The sequence below is a fragment of the Astyanax mexicanus genome, chromosome 5 (genome assembly GCF_023375975.1).
Source record: "Astyanax mexicanus isolate ESR-SI-001 chromosome 5, AstMex3_surface, whole genome shotgun sequence".
Classification (NCBI taxonomy): Eukaryota; Metazoa; Chordata; class Actinopteri; order Characiformes; family Acestrorhamphidae; genus Astyanax; species Astyanax mexicanus.
Genome location: NC_064412.1, coordinates 11,573,243 through 11,589,738, shown reverse-complemented (window position 1 = coordinate 11,589,738; position 16,496 = coordinate 11,573,243). Strand labels below are relative to the sequence as shown.

At 36.9% G+C, this 16,496-nt stretch overlaps 1 protein-coding gene across 7 annotated transcripts in view; it reads left to right on the top strand.

Annotated features, from left to right (window-relative positions):
- rap1gapb (RAP1 GTPase activating protein b) overlaps positions 1-16,496 on the top strand; it is a 144,105-nt gene that overhangs the window by 111,677 nt on the left and 15,932 nt on the right. For 6 of the 7 annotated variants that reach the window (XM_049479191.1, XM_049479190.1, XM_049479189.1 and 3 more), the window contains 9 exons: positions 4,315-4,362; positions 4,871-4,909; positions 6,243-6,431; positions 7,681-7,784; positions 11,343-11,421; positions 11,514-11,567; positions 11,676-11,759; positions 11,851-11,951; positions 14,398-14,527. In XM_049479191.1, the coding sequence (XP_049335148.1) occupies positions 4,324-4,362; positions 4,871-4,909; positions 6,243-6,431; positions 7,681-7,784; positions 11,343-11,421; positions 11,514-11,567; positions 11,676-11,759; positions 11,851-11,951; positions 14,398-14,527 (819 nt within the window). In that variant the 5' untranslated portion in view covers positions 4,315-4,323. Of the gene's footprint in view, positions 1-2,894; positions 2,931-4,314; positions 4,363-4,870; positions 4,910-6,242; positions 6,432-7,680; positions 7,785-11,342; positions 11,422-11,513; positions 11,568-11,675; positions 11,760-11,850; positions 11,952-14,397; positions 14,528-16,496 lie in introns of all 7 variants that reach the window. The other variant, XM_049479188.1, reaches the window with a different exon arrangement.

Here is a 16,496-nt window from a genome sequence, read left to right as displayed (position 1 = left end):
GCTGTTGATGTTGGGTTCTAAACTCAGGGTTGGTAAGGCTCTCCTGACTTTCCGAGAAGGAAATCCGACTTGTAGGAGCTTTCCAGGTAAAATATCCTAATTGGAACTATAAAATTCCAGCATATGAGTTCAAATGGATTGCAGCATTAGACCTAATATAATACTATATAATATTTACAATATCATAATAATGCATTTGCACTCCTTTACAAAGCCATATGTTTTATTCAGATATTCAGAAAATAAAATTAAAAAATGTTCATTAATTTCCTAAATAAATGAAATGTACATAAAATGGGTCCCACTTTATAATAATTATAACAAGTGTCTCTAATTACTGTGTAATTACACACTAACAATCAATATAATAACAGTGTAATTGCTGGTGAGGTACACATTGTTACAGATTTATTACAGATGTACATAAGTACCAGCATCAGTTTTAGCTTGGGTTTACTAGAACATAGTAGTGTCTGTGTGTGAATTCTCATGTTATAGCATGTGTGGAATATGCTTTGTATAAATTTATATTTCATATTTTGTATGGTGTGTCATTATTTAAATTTCATCAAATTTCATCAAGAAGATGGACAAAATATTCTGTAGTGTCTAACTGATCCTTTATATACAAATGTAATTACATAACCTGTACAAATATAATTAATCTGTAACAATGTGCATTTCATCAATAGGCACAACAGTTATTGGAGACACTTATAAAGTGGGACCATAAAATGATTTCACATGTATAAAGAAAGGCATCATATCAGATCATTTACATTAATGGCTCTTTTAATGACCAGTAAATACTGTACAGTGCTTAATACTGAGGTCAGGAAAACTGATTGCGGTTATGCCCATACTATATTGGCTGTCAGGCATCTTTGTGATTTCTTGAATTAGCCAACACGACTGTGAGTCAATTGTGTGTGAGTCATTGTCTATATATATGTTTGTGTGTGTGTGTAAGTGTGTATGCACCACAGAGTTAGCTGAATCAGCCTGTGATAAGGAGAAGCTGGATTTACAGTTTCAGTTTTCATCATCGTCTGAGCTGCTGGGATCTTTAGCGTTTAGAGAATGTACAGTACGTGGAACACATGTACTACACGTAAGCAGGGAAAAAACACTGTATATTTTTATATGTTTACATATGTGTGACAGAAGGGCTCGGTAAGGTTCATTTCCATATCCCTGACCCCGTTTTTGCTCCATATGTGCGGTCAGTAGCAGCTGAAGTGGTTGAGTACCCATCATCCATAGGCCCAGCTGCTCAGTGGCATGTAAAATGGTGCTATTTCACACTACTCATCCTGTATAAGGCTGAACTGTGTGAAGGGGAGAGAGAACGCCTGGATGTTTGGATGCAGTGGAGTAAATGCTGGATGGCTGTTTGATGATATAACCAAAGCAGTGCTTGCAGAAGCACACAAATAATGATCTGAACAGCAAAGGTGTGAAAAGTATTAACATTCATTACTCTACAGGTAGAAGTATAGATACTAAGGGTTTAACCCCTTAACAGACATTGGCCAATATATGGGCTATACCATATAAGTGTAGATGATTCAAAAGCTTTTTTCTCTTCAGTAAAATAAGTTATAAAAAGTCCTGAAGACGATCCTACACGACAGTAGGATAAGCTGCCTATTCACTCTCTACTCCACTTTATAATTTTAGATCAGTAAAAGGTATCAAATTCTTAAATTTGACAAAAGACAGAAACTAAACAGCAGTAACTAAACAAAAGGTTCAGAGGACATGAAAAAAGAAAAAATAATTGATTTTAAAATCTAGGAAAGCACACATACTATGATTTGTATTCATTTTAGTTTTTTATTTCATTATATGTTTTTTTATATTTATATGTGTATAGTTACAGATATACTATTAAAATATTAAAAATGGGCTTTTTTCTCCTCAGTAAAATAAGTTAAAAAATGTCCTGAAGACGATCCTACACGACAGTAGGAGAAGCGGTCTATTCACTCTCTACTCCACTTCATAAGTTTAAATCAGTAAGAGGTATCAAATTATTAAATTTGAAAATAGAGATAGAAAGTAATCAGCAGTAACTAAACAAAAGGTTCAGAGGACATGAACTTATTTAAAAATTTAAAAATAATTGATTTTAAAATCTATACAAAGTTTAGAAAAGCACACATACTATTTGTATTCATTTTATTTTTTTATTTTATTATATGTTTTTCATAACTATATTTGTATATTGTATAGTTTACAGATTTACTATATTTAAAACATTTAAAAAAAATATTCTATTACGATTATAATTAGGACTTTTTGTAATATTTCTTATCAAACATGAAACCTTTTTTCTTTTTTCTTGAATAGAAATCCTCAAGATTTAGGGGTTTAATATTAGGCAGAAATGCTGGCCTGTAAAGGGGTTAAAATACTTCTGTAGAAGTTGAAGTATCAACTCAAGGCAGTGTTGTTAGCTACTACGCTACACTGACTACTTAAAAAAAGGTTAGAAATGTTAGAAGTCTTGCCCAGTGACTTTTACAGCCAATGTGCAATCGGCATTGTTCTAGTTCACAAATATAAAATATACTAGGTTCTTCAGCACGAACCACGTTCACCGCTGCTGCTGTTCATCACCTTCTGTTGGTGACTTATGATGTGATTTTTGATGGTTCCACTAAAACTGGTGCAAACGGGGGCTCTCTGAAAAGCACCACCAAAGCAAGTCCAAACCGAACTGGTTCAAAAACAGAGTGTTTTGGTGGAAAAGCGCTATTATTGGTGCCAGGTTGGCATGGAAATCAAACCCCAGTTCATGATAGTGAAGGCAGTGCTGCTACCCATTACATTAAACCAACCTTTCCATTACGTTTTCTCTCTCTCTATCTCCCACTCTCTCTTTCTCTCAGACCTCAGATTTATTTGCGATGATCGAGCGGATGCAGGTAAGCGGAGATTGCTCTCAGTCGTCTGCAGCTCTTAAACGAACACAGTAAAAACCCACTGATGCTCTGCTTAGATATTCTAAACTCTTTTATTTGGCCTCTCGGTGACACCCTCCCAGAGTTCACTCTGCTGTTTCCTGTCTCTGTATCTTTCAACATCTCATGATGATTCTCTCTAATCTCTAGTGTGTTAACATGCAGCTTTAACTAACACCTATACTAACACCTGGAATCTGATAGAATCCGATAGAATATCACAATTCCCATCAAAAGTTTGAGGACACCTTTTTTATTTTAAGATTAATGTTTATATAAAACAACAACCTGATGAAGAGGTATTGGATAAATATTTTGAAACACTCCAAAGTGGTTTAATAAAGGACAAAAAGCAGTTTCAGTGCTGTTTTGTTTACATTTCTGCTTAACAGTCTAAATTTTAAGCACTAAAATAAACAGTGCTGTTATTTGATGATTTTATTTAATTTCATTCAGTGGTTTGAATAAAACAGAGGATTATGACTGTCATAAGTCGTATCTCGACTGTCACATTTCTTACATTCAAACAGCAGAAACTCGCAAATAGTATAAAAATGAAATATTGTAGCTCTAGGGTGGATTTACTCAATGCTTGTGGATGTATCCATTATTTGACAGCAAGTCAATAGAGCATAAGAAGCAGCTTGTGTGTGTCATTAATCAAAATATTCATTTATTAATCATGAAGAGGATAAAGTGTTAAATTAATCATGATACTGATATAAGATCATATCGCCCAGCCTTTACACTGGGGTAGTTAGTATAATGTTTTCTGAATGTTAACATTCTTAAAATGCTCAATTTGTCAGCTTTTCTGGATTTTGTTTAACGTTTATAAACATTCTAGTAACCTCACTGCAACATCACTTTTTTTGTTTTGGGAATGTTTTTTTTTTTGTAACATTTTCTTAATGTTAGTATCCAGCCAGCTGGGAACACTGTGTAAAAAACGTTTCAATAATGTTGTGTTGCAACCTAATGTTGCAAATTAATTAAGAGATTTTTTTTCTTGATACTGTTTTGATATTGATCTCTGTTGGGCCACAACCACATTCTTGTCCTCAAACTTATGACAGGCTGTGTATACTATATATACTCTGTATTTGCTTTTACATGCTGTATGTACTGTATGTACTGTATGTTGCTATCATTACTGATACTGTCATTTTTGTCTGTCAAGTTTTTCATGTTGCAAGTAAATTGACATCATAAAAGAGCGAAGATCATTTTGACGTCACCAGAAAGTGTTTTGATTGGCTGGTTGACACTGTTTCAGTGTGTTTTGTGAAGGCTGTTCTGAATATTGATGGTGAAGACTGTAATTGACGGCAAGTTTTGTGCTCTACAGAACAGCAGAATGGATGAGCAGAGATGCACACTTCCACCCCCCCTCAAAGTAAGAACAATTGCACACCTGTACATGTGCACAAACACAAACACACACACACACACACACATACACACACTGCCACTGTTTTTTTTTTCCCTGAGGAATGAAGTGAGGTCGTCAGTCGGACGCTTGTAAAGTGGCTGCTAACCTCAGGCACTGGCCGCACAGGCATGTGTGTTGTGTTTCCAGCCTTTACAGATAATGGAGTGGTTTTGATTGACTGCACTCTCGAGCTGCACTCTCTTTATTGTTTCATAAAGCAGCATCTCATACATCTTCCATCAAGCAGCTTCAGCCCTCCAGTGTGTAAACTGTATAAAGCTCAGCCCAGGCGCTGTTGATATTGAGCACAGCCTGGCTGCTGAATGAGATGGAGCTGTGTGAGTTTGTACTGACACACTTCATCTCTGCCTGTAAGCTGCTTTAGTTTTAGTCACACAATAAACTGATTTAGTCTCACAGGCTGATCTCTTTAACTACAATATATTACTGTATCTCTTTCTATCTCTCACAGACAGAGGAAGACTACATTCCATATCCAGGTGTTCATGAGGTAAATATCGCAAACATTTAGTTTTGACTGTAACTAGTTATTTTAAATTTTTTGTTCAAGCAATTTAATTCTATTCAATATTTTGACAAACTTTGGGGACCCTTTATGTTATATATAAAGAGCCTAGTTAATGTAGATCTGTAGACGAGTTGTAAGATGTGGGTTCACGTTTATTTTATTAGGGGAGCTGTTTTTTTATATCGTCGCTGTCCTATGAAAAACATTTATCTTCATTTTAGTTTGCTACATAATTTGAACAGACAAACTGTCCCTTACACTGTGTCAAACTTTCTTGATGAACGAACCAATAGAAACTCTTCAAAATGACCTGAAATAAACCCCTTTTACATTGACTTCTATTGAAAGTTTCAAGGTTTTTTCTCTCTCCTGTAAAGTTGCTGTTTTGGAGATAAATGTTTTTCCTTGGACAGCGATTATATGTATGTGTATGTATGGGTATGTGTATATGTATGTATATGTATATATGGGGTGGTTTTGTGTGTGTTAGAACGTTTGTTTTATTGTTCTCTCTCTCATATTTTGCTTTATGTGTCAGATATTGATATATATAAAAACTAAAAAAAAAGACTATTAAGAAACTTAAATTCAATAGTGCATCATCTAAACTGTTTATTTGGTATGTATTGATTGTTGTAGTCATTTATTTAATAGCACTGTCAGGTCACTCACCCCTTAAAGTACTTTTATCACAGATAGAAGTAAAAAGAAAATGTTTTTCTACTGCTTGTATAGAATAAACACACTCCCTTAACACTCCACTGTTGCAGCCCAAAACAGTCCAAGCAATCCAAACCATAATGCAAAACCAACAATAATAAAACTAGGTAACTAAGCAGAGATCGGTACACAGGCTGACAGACTACAAAAGAACAAAATAACATTCTGAATGCTACTTTTAGAGGTTGGCAATACTTTGCAAAGTAACAGGTTTAAACAGTCCCTAGTAAAAAAAAAAATCAATATATGGGGAAGATGATAACAGGAGTAATAGGGAATAATAGGAAAACGTGCTAACCACTAAGTCACCGTGCCATCATGCATAGAAATGTGAGGAGGAGGATTATGGGAATCGTAGTCATGAGAAATGTCGGAGGCAGGTGGCAGACTGGAAATCATTACATTAACAAAAGATTTACAGTATAGATTAGCAATTTTTTGTTGGTTGTATGTTCCATTTCCAAATTTTTCAATGTTTCTACAAGAAAATGAGAAATAACTTAAAATGAAAACTGACAGCTTTAATGGTTAGTCTTTAGTTAAAGTATTTTTTTTTATCGATTAACTCTTTATTTTGCTCTATTTTGATTAACAGGTGCTGTCTCGGAAAGCCCCCTTTCCCTTAATTCTGCTGCCTCAGTTTGGAGGTTATTGGATTGAAGGCACCAATCATGACCTCAGTTCGACCCCTGCTCCTGAGGAGCCACCTCCATGCCCAGCATCACAGATTAAACTGGAGACAAACAGCACAGCAAAGATCTACAGAAAAGACTTCATGGGCAAGGTAAGCTTATGAGCTCATTACTGGAATAGCTGTGTTTTTGGAGTTTACATTTATAGCCTTGTTTTTTTGTTTGCCAATCAGTGGTGTATCTGAGATTTTTGGGACGTCAATGAACGAATGTCATTCAGTGTCAGGTTCTTGTTCTCTTGCTTTTGCTGTATATCAATCAAGTTGTTGTTCCAGGGTAGAGTAATGGTTGAGGTATGTTATTAAGTTGTCGTTACGACCCATGAGTCATGGATGTAAAATTGCATAAGCAAAGGGCTTTTTTCACGTGGCGATTGACATCTGCGTGTCCTCTATTCATTTTTAATAGAAGGTGGGAGGACAGAAAAAGTGCTGTAGGCACTGTAGGTCCGATTAGCAAATTCGAACCTTCGCATTCTTGCCATAGATGAACACATGCCTGCTCACACCACGTTTTCAAAGTTTTCAACTTCTGTAGCCACATTTTGCGCGAGTCAGCCAATGATATTTATTTATATTTATATATTTTTTTTTTTTTTTTTTCATTTCTCTTTGCTTTTTGAGCTGATTGGCAATGGACTAGTGTAAAAACAAAGAAGTATCTTTTTACATGATGTATTTTTTTTAGAAAAATAATGTCCACATTTGAGGACTTAAGTTTTATATTTCAATAGAAAAAATTAAGAGACCACTTCAGTTTCCATTTGACCAGTGGTAGGATGGTCCCCCCTTAAATGTGAGTCTTGGTTCTCCCAAGGTTTCTTCCTCCTCCTGCAGCTCTGAGGGAGTTTTTCCTTGCCTCCGCGCTCACTGGGGGTTCTGTATTATGTATATTCTATGTTTAATGTTTTGCCTGATCCTGTGATCATGTTTTCTGTAAAGCTGCTTTGTGACAACATCAGTTGTAAAAAGCGCTATACAAATAAATTTGATTTGATTTCTGAATCAGTTTCTCTAATTTTGCTATTTATATGTATATGTTTGAGTAAAATGAACATGGCTGAAATAAAAAAAGACACAGAGCTTTCAGACCTCAAATAATGCAAAGAAAACAAGTTCATAATCAAAACGTTTTAAGTTTGGGTTCTGAAATCAGTATTTGGTGGAATAACCCTGTTTTTAATCACAGTTTTTTTAATGCATCTTGGCATGTTCCCCTCCACCTGTCTTACACACTGCTTTTGAATAACAGGCTATATGAAGGGAGTAAATGTGTGTTTATGAGGTGGAGGCTGGAGGTGTGTGAGTGTGAGCACATGTCTGTGTACATCTCTCCCTATAGGAGCACTTTAATTATTACTCTATGGACACCGCACTGGGCCACCTCGTCTTCTCTGTGAAGTATGACGTGATCGGGGACCAAGAGCACCTGCGTTTAATGCTCAGGTAACACACACACACACACACACACACACACACTGATAAACAGTCATGCACTCGTCTCTCACCATCAGAACCCCTCTCCACGCTCATTCCCCACTACATCCCTCCTTATTCGCACTTTCCCTCTGCCTGATCTGTTTTTTGCCTTCGTTCCTCTGTGACTCATTCACCTCCCTCTCCCTCCCTCCCTCCCTCCCTCCCTCCCTCCCTCTCTCCCTCCCTCTCTCCATCTCTTTTCAGAACTCCTTTTGTACTGCACTTTTTACTTTCATATGAACACTTTTGCCTCACCACATGCTCCTTCTCTGCTTCTTCCATCTATCTATCCCTCCTCTCTCATTTTCAGCTCTTGTTTTCCCCATTATTCTGAGTGTTGTTCAGTTATGTTTTAAAAACAGCAACCGCAGAACGTCACATCTGATAGTGATTGAGTTGAAGCCGAATGCTTTTTTGGAGCTCTCAAATTAGAAATAGCTACAGTATGAAGTGCTGCAGTAGAAAGTGCCACAGGGTTCTTCCATACATAAAAGCATTCTGCTATTCAGTTTAGGAGTGTGCAGCCTTTACATTCATTCAAAGTCAGGCTTTCTAAGATCAAAGCTGATTTGTTTAAAGGTCTCATTCCATCGTTTTTAAATTCATTTTTAAATGTCTAGTTGTGGTCTTTAGTATAAATGGAAAAAAGTGCTCTGGTGTTTCTATTTAGCCCTGCTTTAGATCACTGAATTACTGGTCTTTGAAGAAAGACAAGATTTGGCTCTTGCTCATGTAATATTCATACATGCAAATATATCGCCTCTGATTGGCTAACAGCACTGCAGCAGAGAACGCCTACCTGCCTCCCCCCCCACAGTCAGTTTTACAGCTCAAAAACTCAAAGAACAAAATGTTTTCACAGATACAGCCATAGTTATAAAGAAATAGCACTGAGTGCTAGGTAAAGTTAACCCTTAAACTTCGCTTTACGTCAGACTCGAGCGTCCCCGAGGCCCAAGGCAGCAGCGCGAATAACTTGAGCAGTTTCACCATGTCAAAGCCCCAGAGTCTTCTCTATATCATAAAATCCGAGACGGACGGCGCCCACTTTGACCGGTGTTCTATTGAGTTGAGCTGCCTTGTCAAACTGTGCTCCCTAGTGTTTATTTAAGGTCTCGGTAAAATGCAGAATCAACCGGAGATCCGATTTAAACCTACAGTTACTTACTGTAACTGCTAATGCTTACCTCTGTAAACAGAAGTTGAGTCAACACAGTGAACAGAGCTGTTAGCTCCTAATGCTGTAGCCTGAACTCACTGGTTGACGTAGACAAACCCTAATATCCCTCTGATCAACTCGTATTTCTGAGGATTTTCTTTTACTAGATACTGTAGACTAGGAAGGCTAAATAACAGTTTCATATGCAGCATGCATATACAACTCAGAGAGACATATAAGAATAAGAAAAAGTGGATTTAAGCAGAATGAGACCTTTAAATGGAAAATACTATCCCACCAACATTCTGTCACTGGATAAGATACATCCTGTACCATCTTAAATTGGAAAATATTATATATATATATATATATATATATATATATATATATATATATATATATATATATTTGAGTGGGTCCAAAGGTAGCCCTTCTTAATATTCAAACACGAACTCAAACAAAGTTTTCTGCCTGGCAGCGATGATACCAGACCATGTCAGTTATTGTCTGAGTGTATGAGAAACAGTGTGGGGAGTTTTTGGGCAGATTAGTGAAACAGCTCTTTTATCTGTAGTTTGTTTCGCACATAACAGATCATTAGGTTAATTGACGGTAGAACCCACTTACTGCCAGGTTATTTCCCCACCAGCTTTACATCACCCTTATTAACACCCTGGCCCTGTGTTACTCCCAGTCTCTCTCTATATAACTCGAGCTTTTTCATTTATGGTTTCTTTGCTGTCTTTTTTTTTCTTTGTTTCCCTCTATCTTTCTTTCTCTTTCTGTCACATGCACTTTCACACTCAAATTATGTCAATTAAACCCATTATGACCTCTACTTGCTTCATCTCGCTCTTGCCTCTTTTTCACTTTAATAGATGTTTGATCAATTATGGTTGGAAATGAAGGAGTCAGATGGATCTACAGTCTGCAGTGTTGCTAGAAATAGAGGTCAAAATATGGTGGTAACTGTCTCAGAGAGAATCAGAGACTTTTCCTATGTTATCTCTAAAAAGAGCATACACTCACCAAAAGCCAAAAGTAAAGATATAGCAGTATGTAAACTGATCATTAAATGATGGATCGCTTAGGGGAAACACCCACACCTATCTTAATGTGATTAAGAATGAATACTGGCAATCATACTAATGGTAATGCAGCATAAATTATGGGTGCAGATGGATGGGTCATTCCTTTTCTGAAGTTGTAGGGGTATTTAACACTCTTCAATCCACAGTGTCATGTGTTCACTGGAAATACATCATAGAAGGCATTACCTCCCACAGTGGACAGCACAGTGGGTGGTAATGATTGTGACTGGTTATGTCTGGCCTGAATTGTCCATTATCCACACATATCTAAGAGGTCAGTCCAGTCATCTTTAGCTTCCTTTCCTTTGTTTACTTTCGGACATTTTTTTGTAATTTCTCTCAGGAAAAAACGGTGTATTTAACATACAACTAAAGAGAAGCTTAAATAACTGAACGTATACTAAATAAATATACTACAAATTATCCTTGAGAACCACGTTTGGTGAGTGTAGTTTTGGTGGTCTGTTCGGTTTTGTGCTGTAGTTAGGAGTCCCATTTTTGTCTTTCAATCATTTGTGAAGACTACTTTAGAAAACCCACTTATTTCTCTTTGATTTTCCACTTTCTTATGCATCACACATTTCTTCTGAAAAAAATAGAACTTGTACTCAAAGACTGTTTTGCACAGGGGCAGACTAATGCACAGGCTACCCTCTCTTTCTCTCTTTCTCTCTCTTCCTCTCCTTCTCTTTCTTACTCTCTTTCTCTCTCTGTGTCTCTTTCTCTCTCCCCTTCTCTCTCTCTTCCTCTCCTTCTCTCTCTCACTCTCTGTCTCTCTCTCCATCTCTTTCTACTTCTCTCTCTCTTTCTCTCTCTCTGTCTTTCTCTCCTTCTCTCTCTCTCTCTGCCCCTCTCTCCTTCTCTCTCGCTCTCTCTCTCTCTCTCTCTCTCTCTCTCTCTCTCAAACACACACACTCACACACAGCTGATGGTACGTTTTCAGGTTGTTTCAGGTAGAATATGCTGCCCCACTACCATTTCTTTCCTCTATTAAAGCTCTTAGGCAAATCTAACACATTAAAATATTATTATATTTAAAAAATCAAAACTACCCAGAGATATACCAAAAAAAAATCTTGATTTTAATTATGATTAATCACAGAATATTGTTGAGATTAATGCAATTATAAACAAATATATGTTAAGTGATTGACCTCAATAGCTATAATTAGCATTATTTTTTGTGTGTGTTTGGGATGGGGTGCTCATTCCCTTTCACCTTAATCCACCACTGGTTTTGTCTCTTAATAAATAAATGTGTATCTTAAATTTCAGGTCAAAGTACAAAACCTACCATGATGTGATACCTATTTCCTGTCTCACTGAGTTTCCCAACGTGGTGCAGATGGCAAAGGTAGGACATCAACAGAAACATCATCAAGCATCAGTTTATATTTAAAAAAAAAAATGACTTTTCATTTGACAGTATTCATTTTTTTTTTTCAGCTGGTGTGTGAAGAAGTGAATGTGGACAGATTTTACCCTGTACTCTACCCAAAGGTTAACCAAACCTTCACTGTATATTTACTCTATATTCACACTTTACTAATAGCTTCTGTATAAAACACATTATTATGCATAATTCCCTCAAAAATTCTGTTCCTACAGGCCTCCAGACTCATTGTAACATTTGATGAACATGTCATAAGCAACAAGTTCAAGTTTGGGGTCATCTATCAGAAGTTTGGACAGGTAATAACCGCTACCCTTTTTTTACCTCAGTTTATATAAAGACAGAGATGAATTGTTTGAACAGGATTCTGATTTTTTTTTTCTTTTTCAGACATCAGAAGAGGAGCTTTTTGGAAACAGTGTGGAGAGTCCCGCCTTCGTTGAGTTCCTGGAGTTTTTAGGGCAGAAGATTGAACTGCATGATTTTAAAGGGTAAAGTGTTTTTAAGAATAATATTTGTTTTAATACAGTTTCAGAACTGACACTACTTATTTTACACACGTGGATACTAAACAAACAGTTTAATAATTTAATTTATACCTTTATTTAACCAGGAACAAAATGGAAAACAAAGATAAACAACATACCAGGGAGAGAGCAAGAAAAAAGGGTCAAACACAGAAAATCCAATAAAGATAAGGGCTAGGCAAAAGAGTAGTCAAACAGAAAGTGTCAAAAACAAAAGGGAAATAAACAAAATAAACAAGAGGTAGAAGAGCTAGGAAACTAGATTCAATACCAAGCAACTAGGAACAGAAACAGGGGGCTATTTATACCAGGAGGTATGAGTAATTAGAAGGCTGGTGAGTTAGAACGCTAAAGCGTCATGTGATCAGCAGAATCCTGAAGGTCTGGAGTAAGTGAATGCTGGTAGTTGGAGTCTTTAGTTTGTGTTCTTTATCCCAAATACCCAAATTTACTGGTTGAGTAACTGTATATTTGAGAGGATTTAGACTTGCAGCAACAGTTGTAAGTAGAAAAGCATAATAATCCAACAGCATGGACATGCTTGTAAATTCAATCAAGTATCATCTAGTGGTGGACATCAGTGACTGCTTTATTTTATTAGTGCTCTCTATAGCCGATACATATACTGTGCGATACTGTAACGTATTGGTGCAACACTTTCAAAAAGGGCCTAGATATAATATATAATATGGGCCCTTTAAGGATACACTAAACTATTCATTTTGTTCTTGGCATTGAGAAATGGCAAGAACAAATTTAAACAGACCCATGTCTGGTACTTCGTGGCAGAAACAGATCCTCTTAAATGTATCCCATCACCTTGTTTACACGAACATGCATCAAGAAAAATCAATATTATTTTGCGCAAACAACTTGATAAGCATATAAATCATAACAAAATGTTCTACAGCGTGAACTAAAAGTAGCTTGCTGTGCTCTCGCTTTCATCTGCTGTTAGGGTGCGCAGAAAGATAAACAGTAATAAGCTGTTTAATACTTGAAAATGTGCTGCCGCTGCTGTGATTGCTCATTCATCAAAGAGCTCAGCAAAACGTCTGGTTCCTGACATCATTTTTATTATCAGACAGGAAGCTGTTTGCTTGCTTTAAGGAAACTTGTATTCATTGATTAAGATCCTTCTTACATCTTGCTTACTGCTATCTCCTGTTAACGAAAATTGTCAGTACACATTAAAAAGAGATCCAAATGTTTTGTTATTAATAAAACTGCTTTTTATATTTTTAAATTAACATAATGCCATAAGTCTCACATCAAGCGGCACAAATATACTGAAAGCTTTGGACACCGTATCCATGCACCCCTTAATCTTTCCAATCTAAGCTGTATAATTAAAGTCTGTTGCATTAAAGTTGGTATATGTAAATTAATATATGTATATGTATAAAGAATATATGTTAGTTTTTGTTACATCAAGAATAAAAAAAAAACAATTCGTAAAAAGAGCTGTTTAACGGTTCAATTGTTATATATTTTATGCACAGTATGGGGTGAATAATTTGTTTTTGAATATAATGTTTACATACTACACAGTCAAGTCAAAATATTCTGACCACCTTCATTGTTTTTACATTAATTTTCCCTCTTATCAGCTTCATTAAGAATATAGGACACTTTGTAGTATTACTGTATTTTTTAGACTATAAGGCGCACAGGATTATAAGGCGGACTATCAATGAACATCTGTTTTCGGGTCTATTTAGGTACATAAGGCGCACCAAGTTATAAGTGCATTAGGCGACACGAGTGAGAATGCATATTTAAAGTGAACAAAGGTGTGGCCGTGTTTCTCTTCTAATTCAGAAGATCTCGCCACTTGGGGGGGGGGGGGGGTGGGGGTGGTAATTATTTTAAAAAATGACAAAGTCAAACGAGTGCTGAATGTTAATCTACACAGATTTCTCTTCTGAAAATGTAAAGTGTTCCCATTTATTTACAGTAAACTTAGAATTAGCAAGTTTTTAGCTAGCCTCAGTTAGCAGCGCTAGCCAGCCACGTTTAGCGCTAGTAAATAGCACCCGATAGTGCTAGACTAAGAAACCCTGAGTGTTCTGGTAAGCCAGGGCACTATCAGTTAGCGGTTTGTCCCACGTAGCTTGTTTTAACACTGTAAACATGCAGACTACAGTCCAATATACTCACCTCTATTTTTGAGAAAATAAAATAAAAGGTCTGTTATATTCCAAAAAAATATGGTATAACTTATAGTCTTTCTGTTTATCTGCATACTTTATTCACCCTGTTCCTTAATGGTCAGGACACCACAGAACCACCACAGAGCACTCATAGAAATAGATCAGAGTTGATGAGATGGACAGTAAATGTATATATTATTTTTAAAGCATTTTTTCTCAGATACAGGTTCTTTATTTATCTTTGTCTTGTTGGACAGGTTTCGAGGAGGCCTCGATGTCACACACGGTCAAACTGGAAGTGAGTCGGTGTACCACAACTTCCACAACAAAGAAATCATGTTCCACGTTTCCACTAAACTTCCCTACACTGAAGGAGACTCACAGCAGGTAAGGACTGTCCTTTCATATTGTGCCATCTGTCAAATTCTGCTTGTTTTTCACACTGGGGCTGCACATAATAATTTTTGCAATATTCCGCTCCTGCTGGTATGCTTAATATCTGTGCTTCTGCCAACCCTTCAGGGGGTGTTTGAGAGGGCAAACTTTATGCTATTATGGGAATATCATTTACCATAGAGCTTTTAGGTTCAAGGACAAATTGACAAACCCACTGAGATCGAAAGTAGATTATCCCATTGCCTATGTATAATATTATCACCAATATTATTTTAATCTGTTAGGCAACTCTTTATGCTAAGTCCCTCAGTTCATATGGGACTGACACTCAGTTACAGAGCGAAGCTCCCAGAGATACTTGGGAATTAGCCATGGCCGTGACCCTCCATATGCCTGGTTAATTAGCAAGTGAACCACATCACACAGTGCTGAACAACAGGGCATTACAAGCCATCTGTTTTAGCGCCTTCTTCACTCACAGAGAAAACATCACCTAGTCACCATTGCACTGCACTGAGAGCACTTAGCACACAAACTCTCCTCCACGCAGATCTTCATGCAGCCCCAGGCCAACCTACAGATTCTACATGGACATTACCTACTGGGTTTTAGCAGCCAATGCTGTGAGTGGCTAATCCTGTATCAAGCACAACCATGTTTACAAGCGGTATGGACAGACCAAACCATGGCTGAATTCAAAGGACTTGTTTGCCGCAAACCAAACACAGCATTTGTGTGCAAAAAAAAAAAAAAAAACATTACCTAAAGTGTGTACCTAAAGCATGGATGCGGATGCTTCTTCACAGCAGGCCAGAAGGGCCAACAATTAGCAGGCTTGGTGAGCCTGTGCTTCTACTGAGACGTGAAGCACCACTGCATCTTTTTAACCACAGCATCACTGGACAACTGCTTGGAGGAGAACACTAACTGCTGTTTTTTTATGTCAGCTAACAGACATTGACTGAGTAGCACCACAGCGATGGTCAGAGAGAAAGGCTGATTTAAGGAGGGCCAATTATGGTCTTTGATACCTCTTTTATACCTACAAAGTGCTGGTACCAGAGCCGCTTCCTGCGAACCTTTTAAGAACTGGTCCATGTTTCCACTGCTTTAAGCAGTCACTTACTACGTATCTGAATGTGGGCATGTTGTGAATAACTTTGCGGCGATGACGCTTGAATGCCCCGCCCTTTTATTTTGCAGTGCAAAACCACAAAACCGTTTGGGAACTTGGCACCAGCACCGGCACCATGCTGGTGAAAAAAGTGTCCTGAGACTTCCCCTCTGGGATCGAACCAGCAATGTCATAACAACAGTGACAATTAAAAGACTATATAAATATTTTGTAATTATAAAAAAGAGACAGTTGCACAGTGGTATTCTTCACAGGAGGCCAGAAGGGCCAGAAGGCATAGATCCACTATGAATTCTTTACAAATAAAGGAAGGAAATATAGAGACCACTCATACAAATACTGATGATAAGGCATCACACAGCTGAAAGAATTCTGCATGGAGGAGTGGGAAAAATGTTCTCCCAGTCAATGTAAGAGACTGGTAGATGGTTATAGAAAACATTATTTGAGGTTATTTTTGGCCAAGAGATGAAATACAAGCTATAGGCGCATAAGACCTAACTTTCTCCTCACAAGAAATGTATTTTTTTTTCATACAATTTTAAAACTTATCTTTTAAAGTAATTTCTTCAGTTGTATATACATAAAATATTAAGAGACCAGTTCAGTTTCTGAATCAGTTTCTCTGATTTTGCCATTTATAGGTATATGTTTGAGTAAAATGAACATTGTTGTTTTATTCTATAAACTACGGACAACATTTCTCCCAAATTCCAAATCAAATATTGTCATTTCGATTATTCATTCACAAAAATGAGAAATGTCTGAAATAACAAAAAAGATGCCGATCTTTCAGACCTCAAATAATGCAAAGAAAACAAGTTC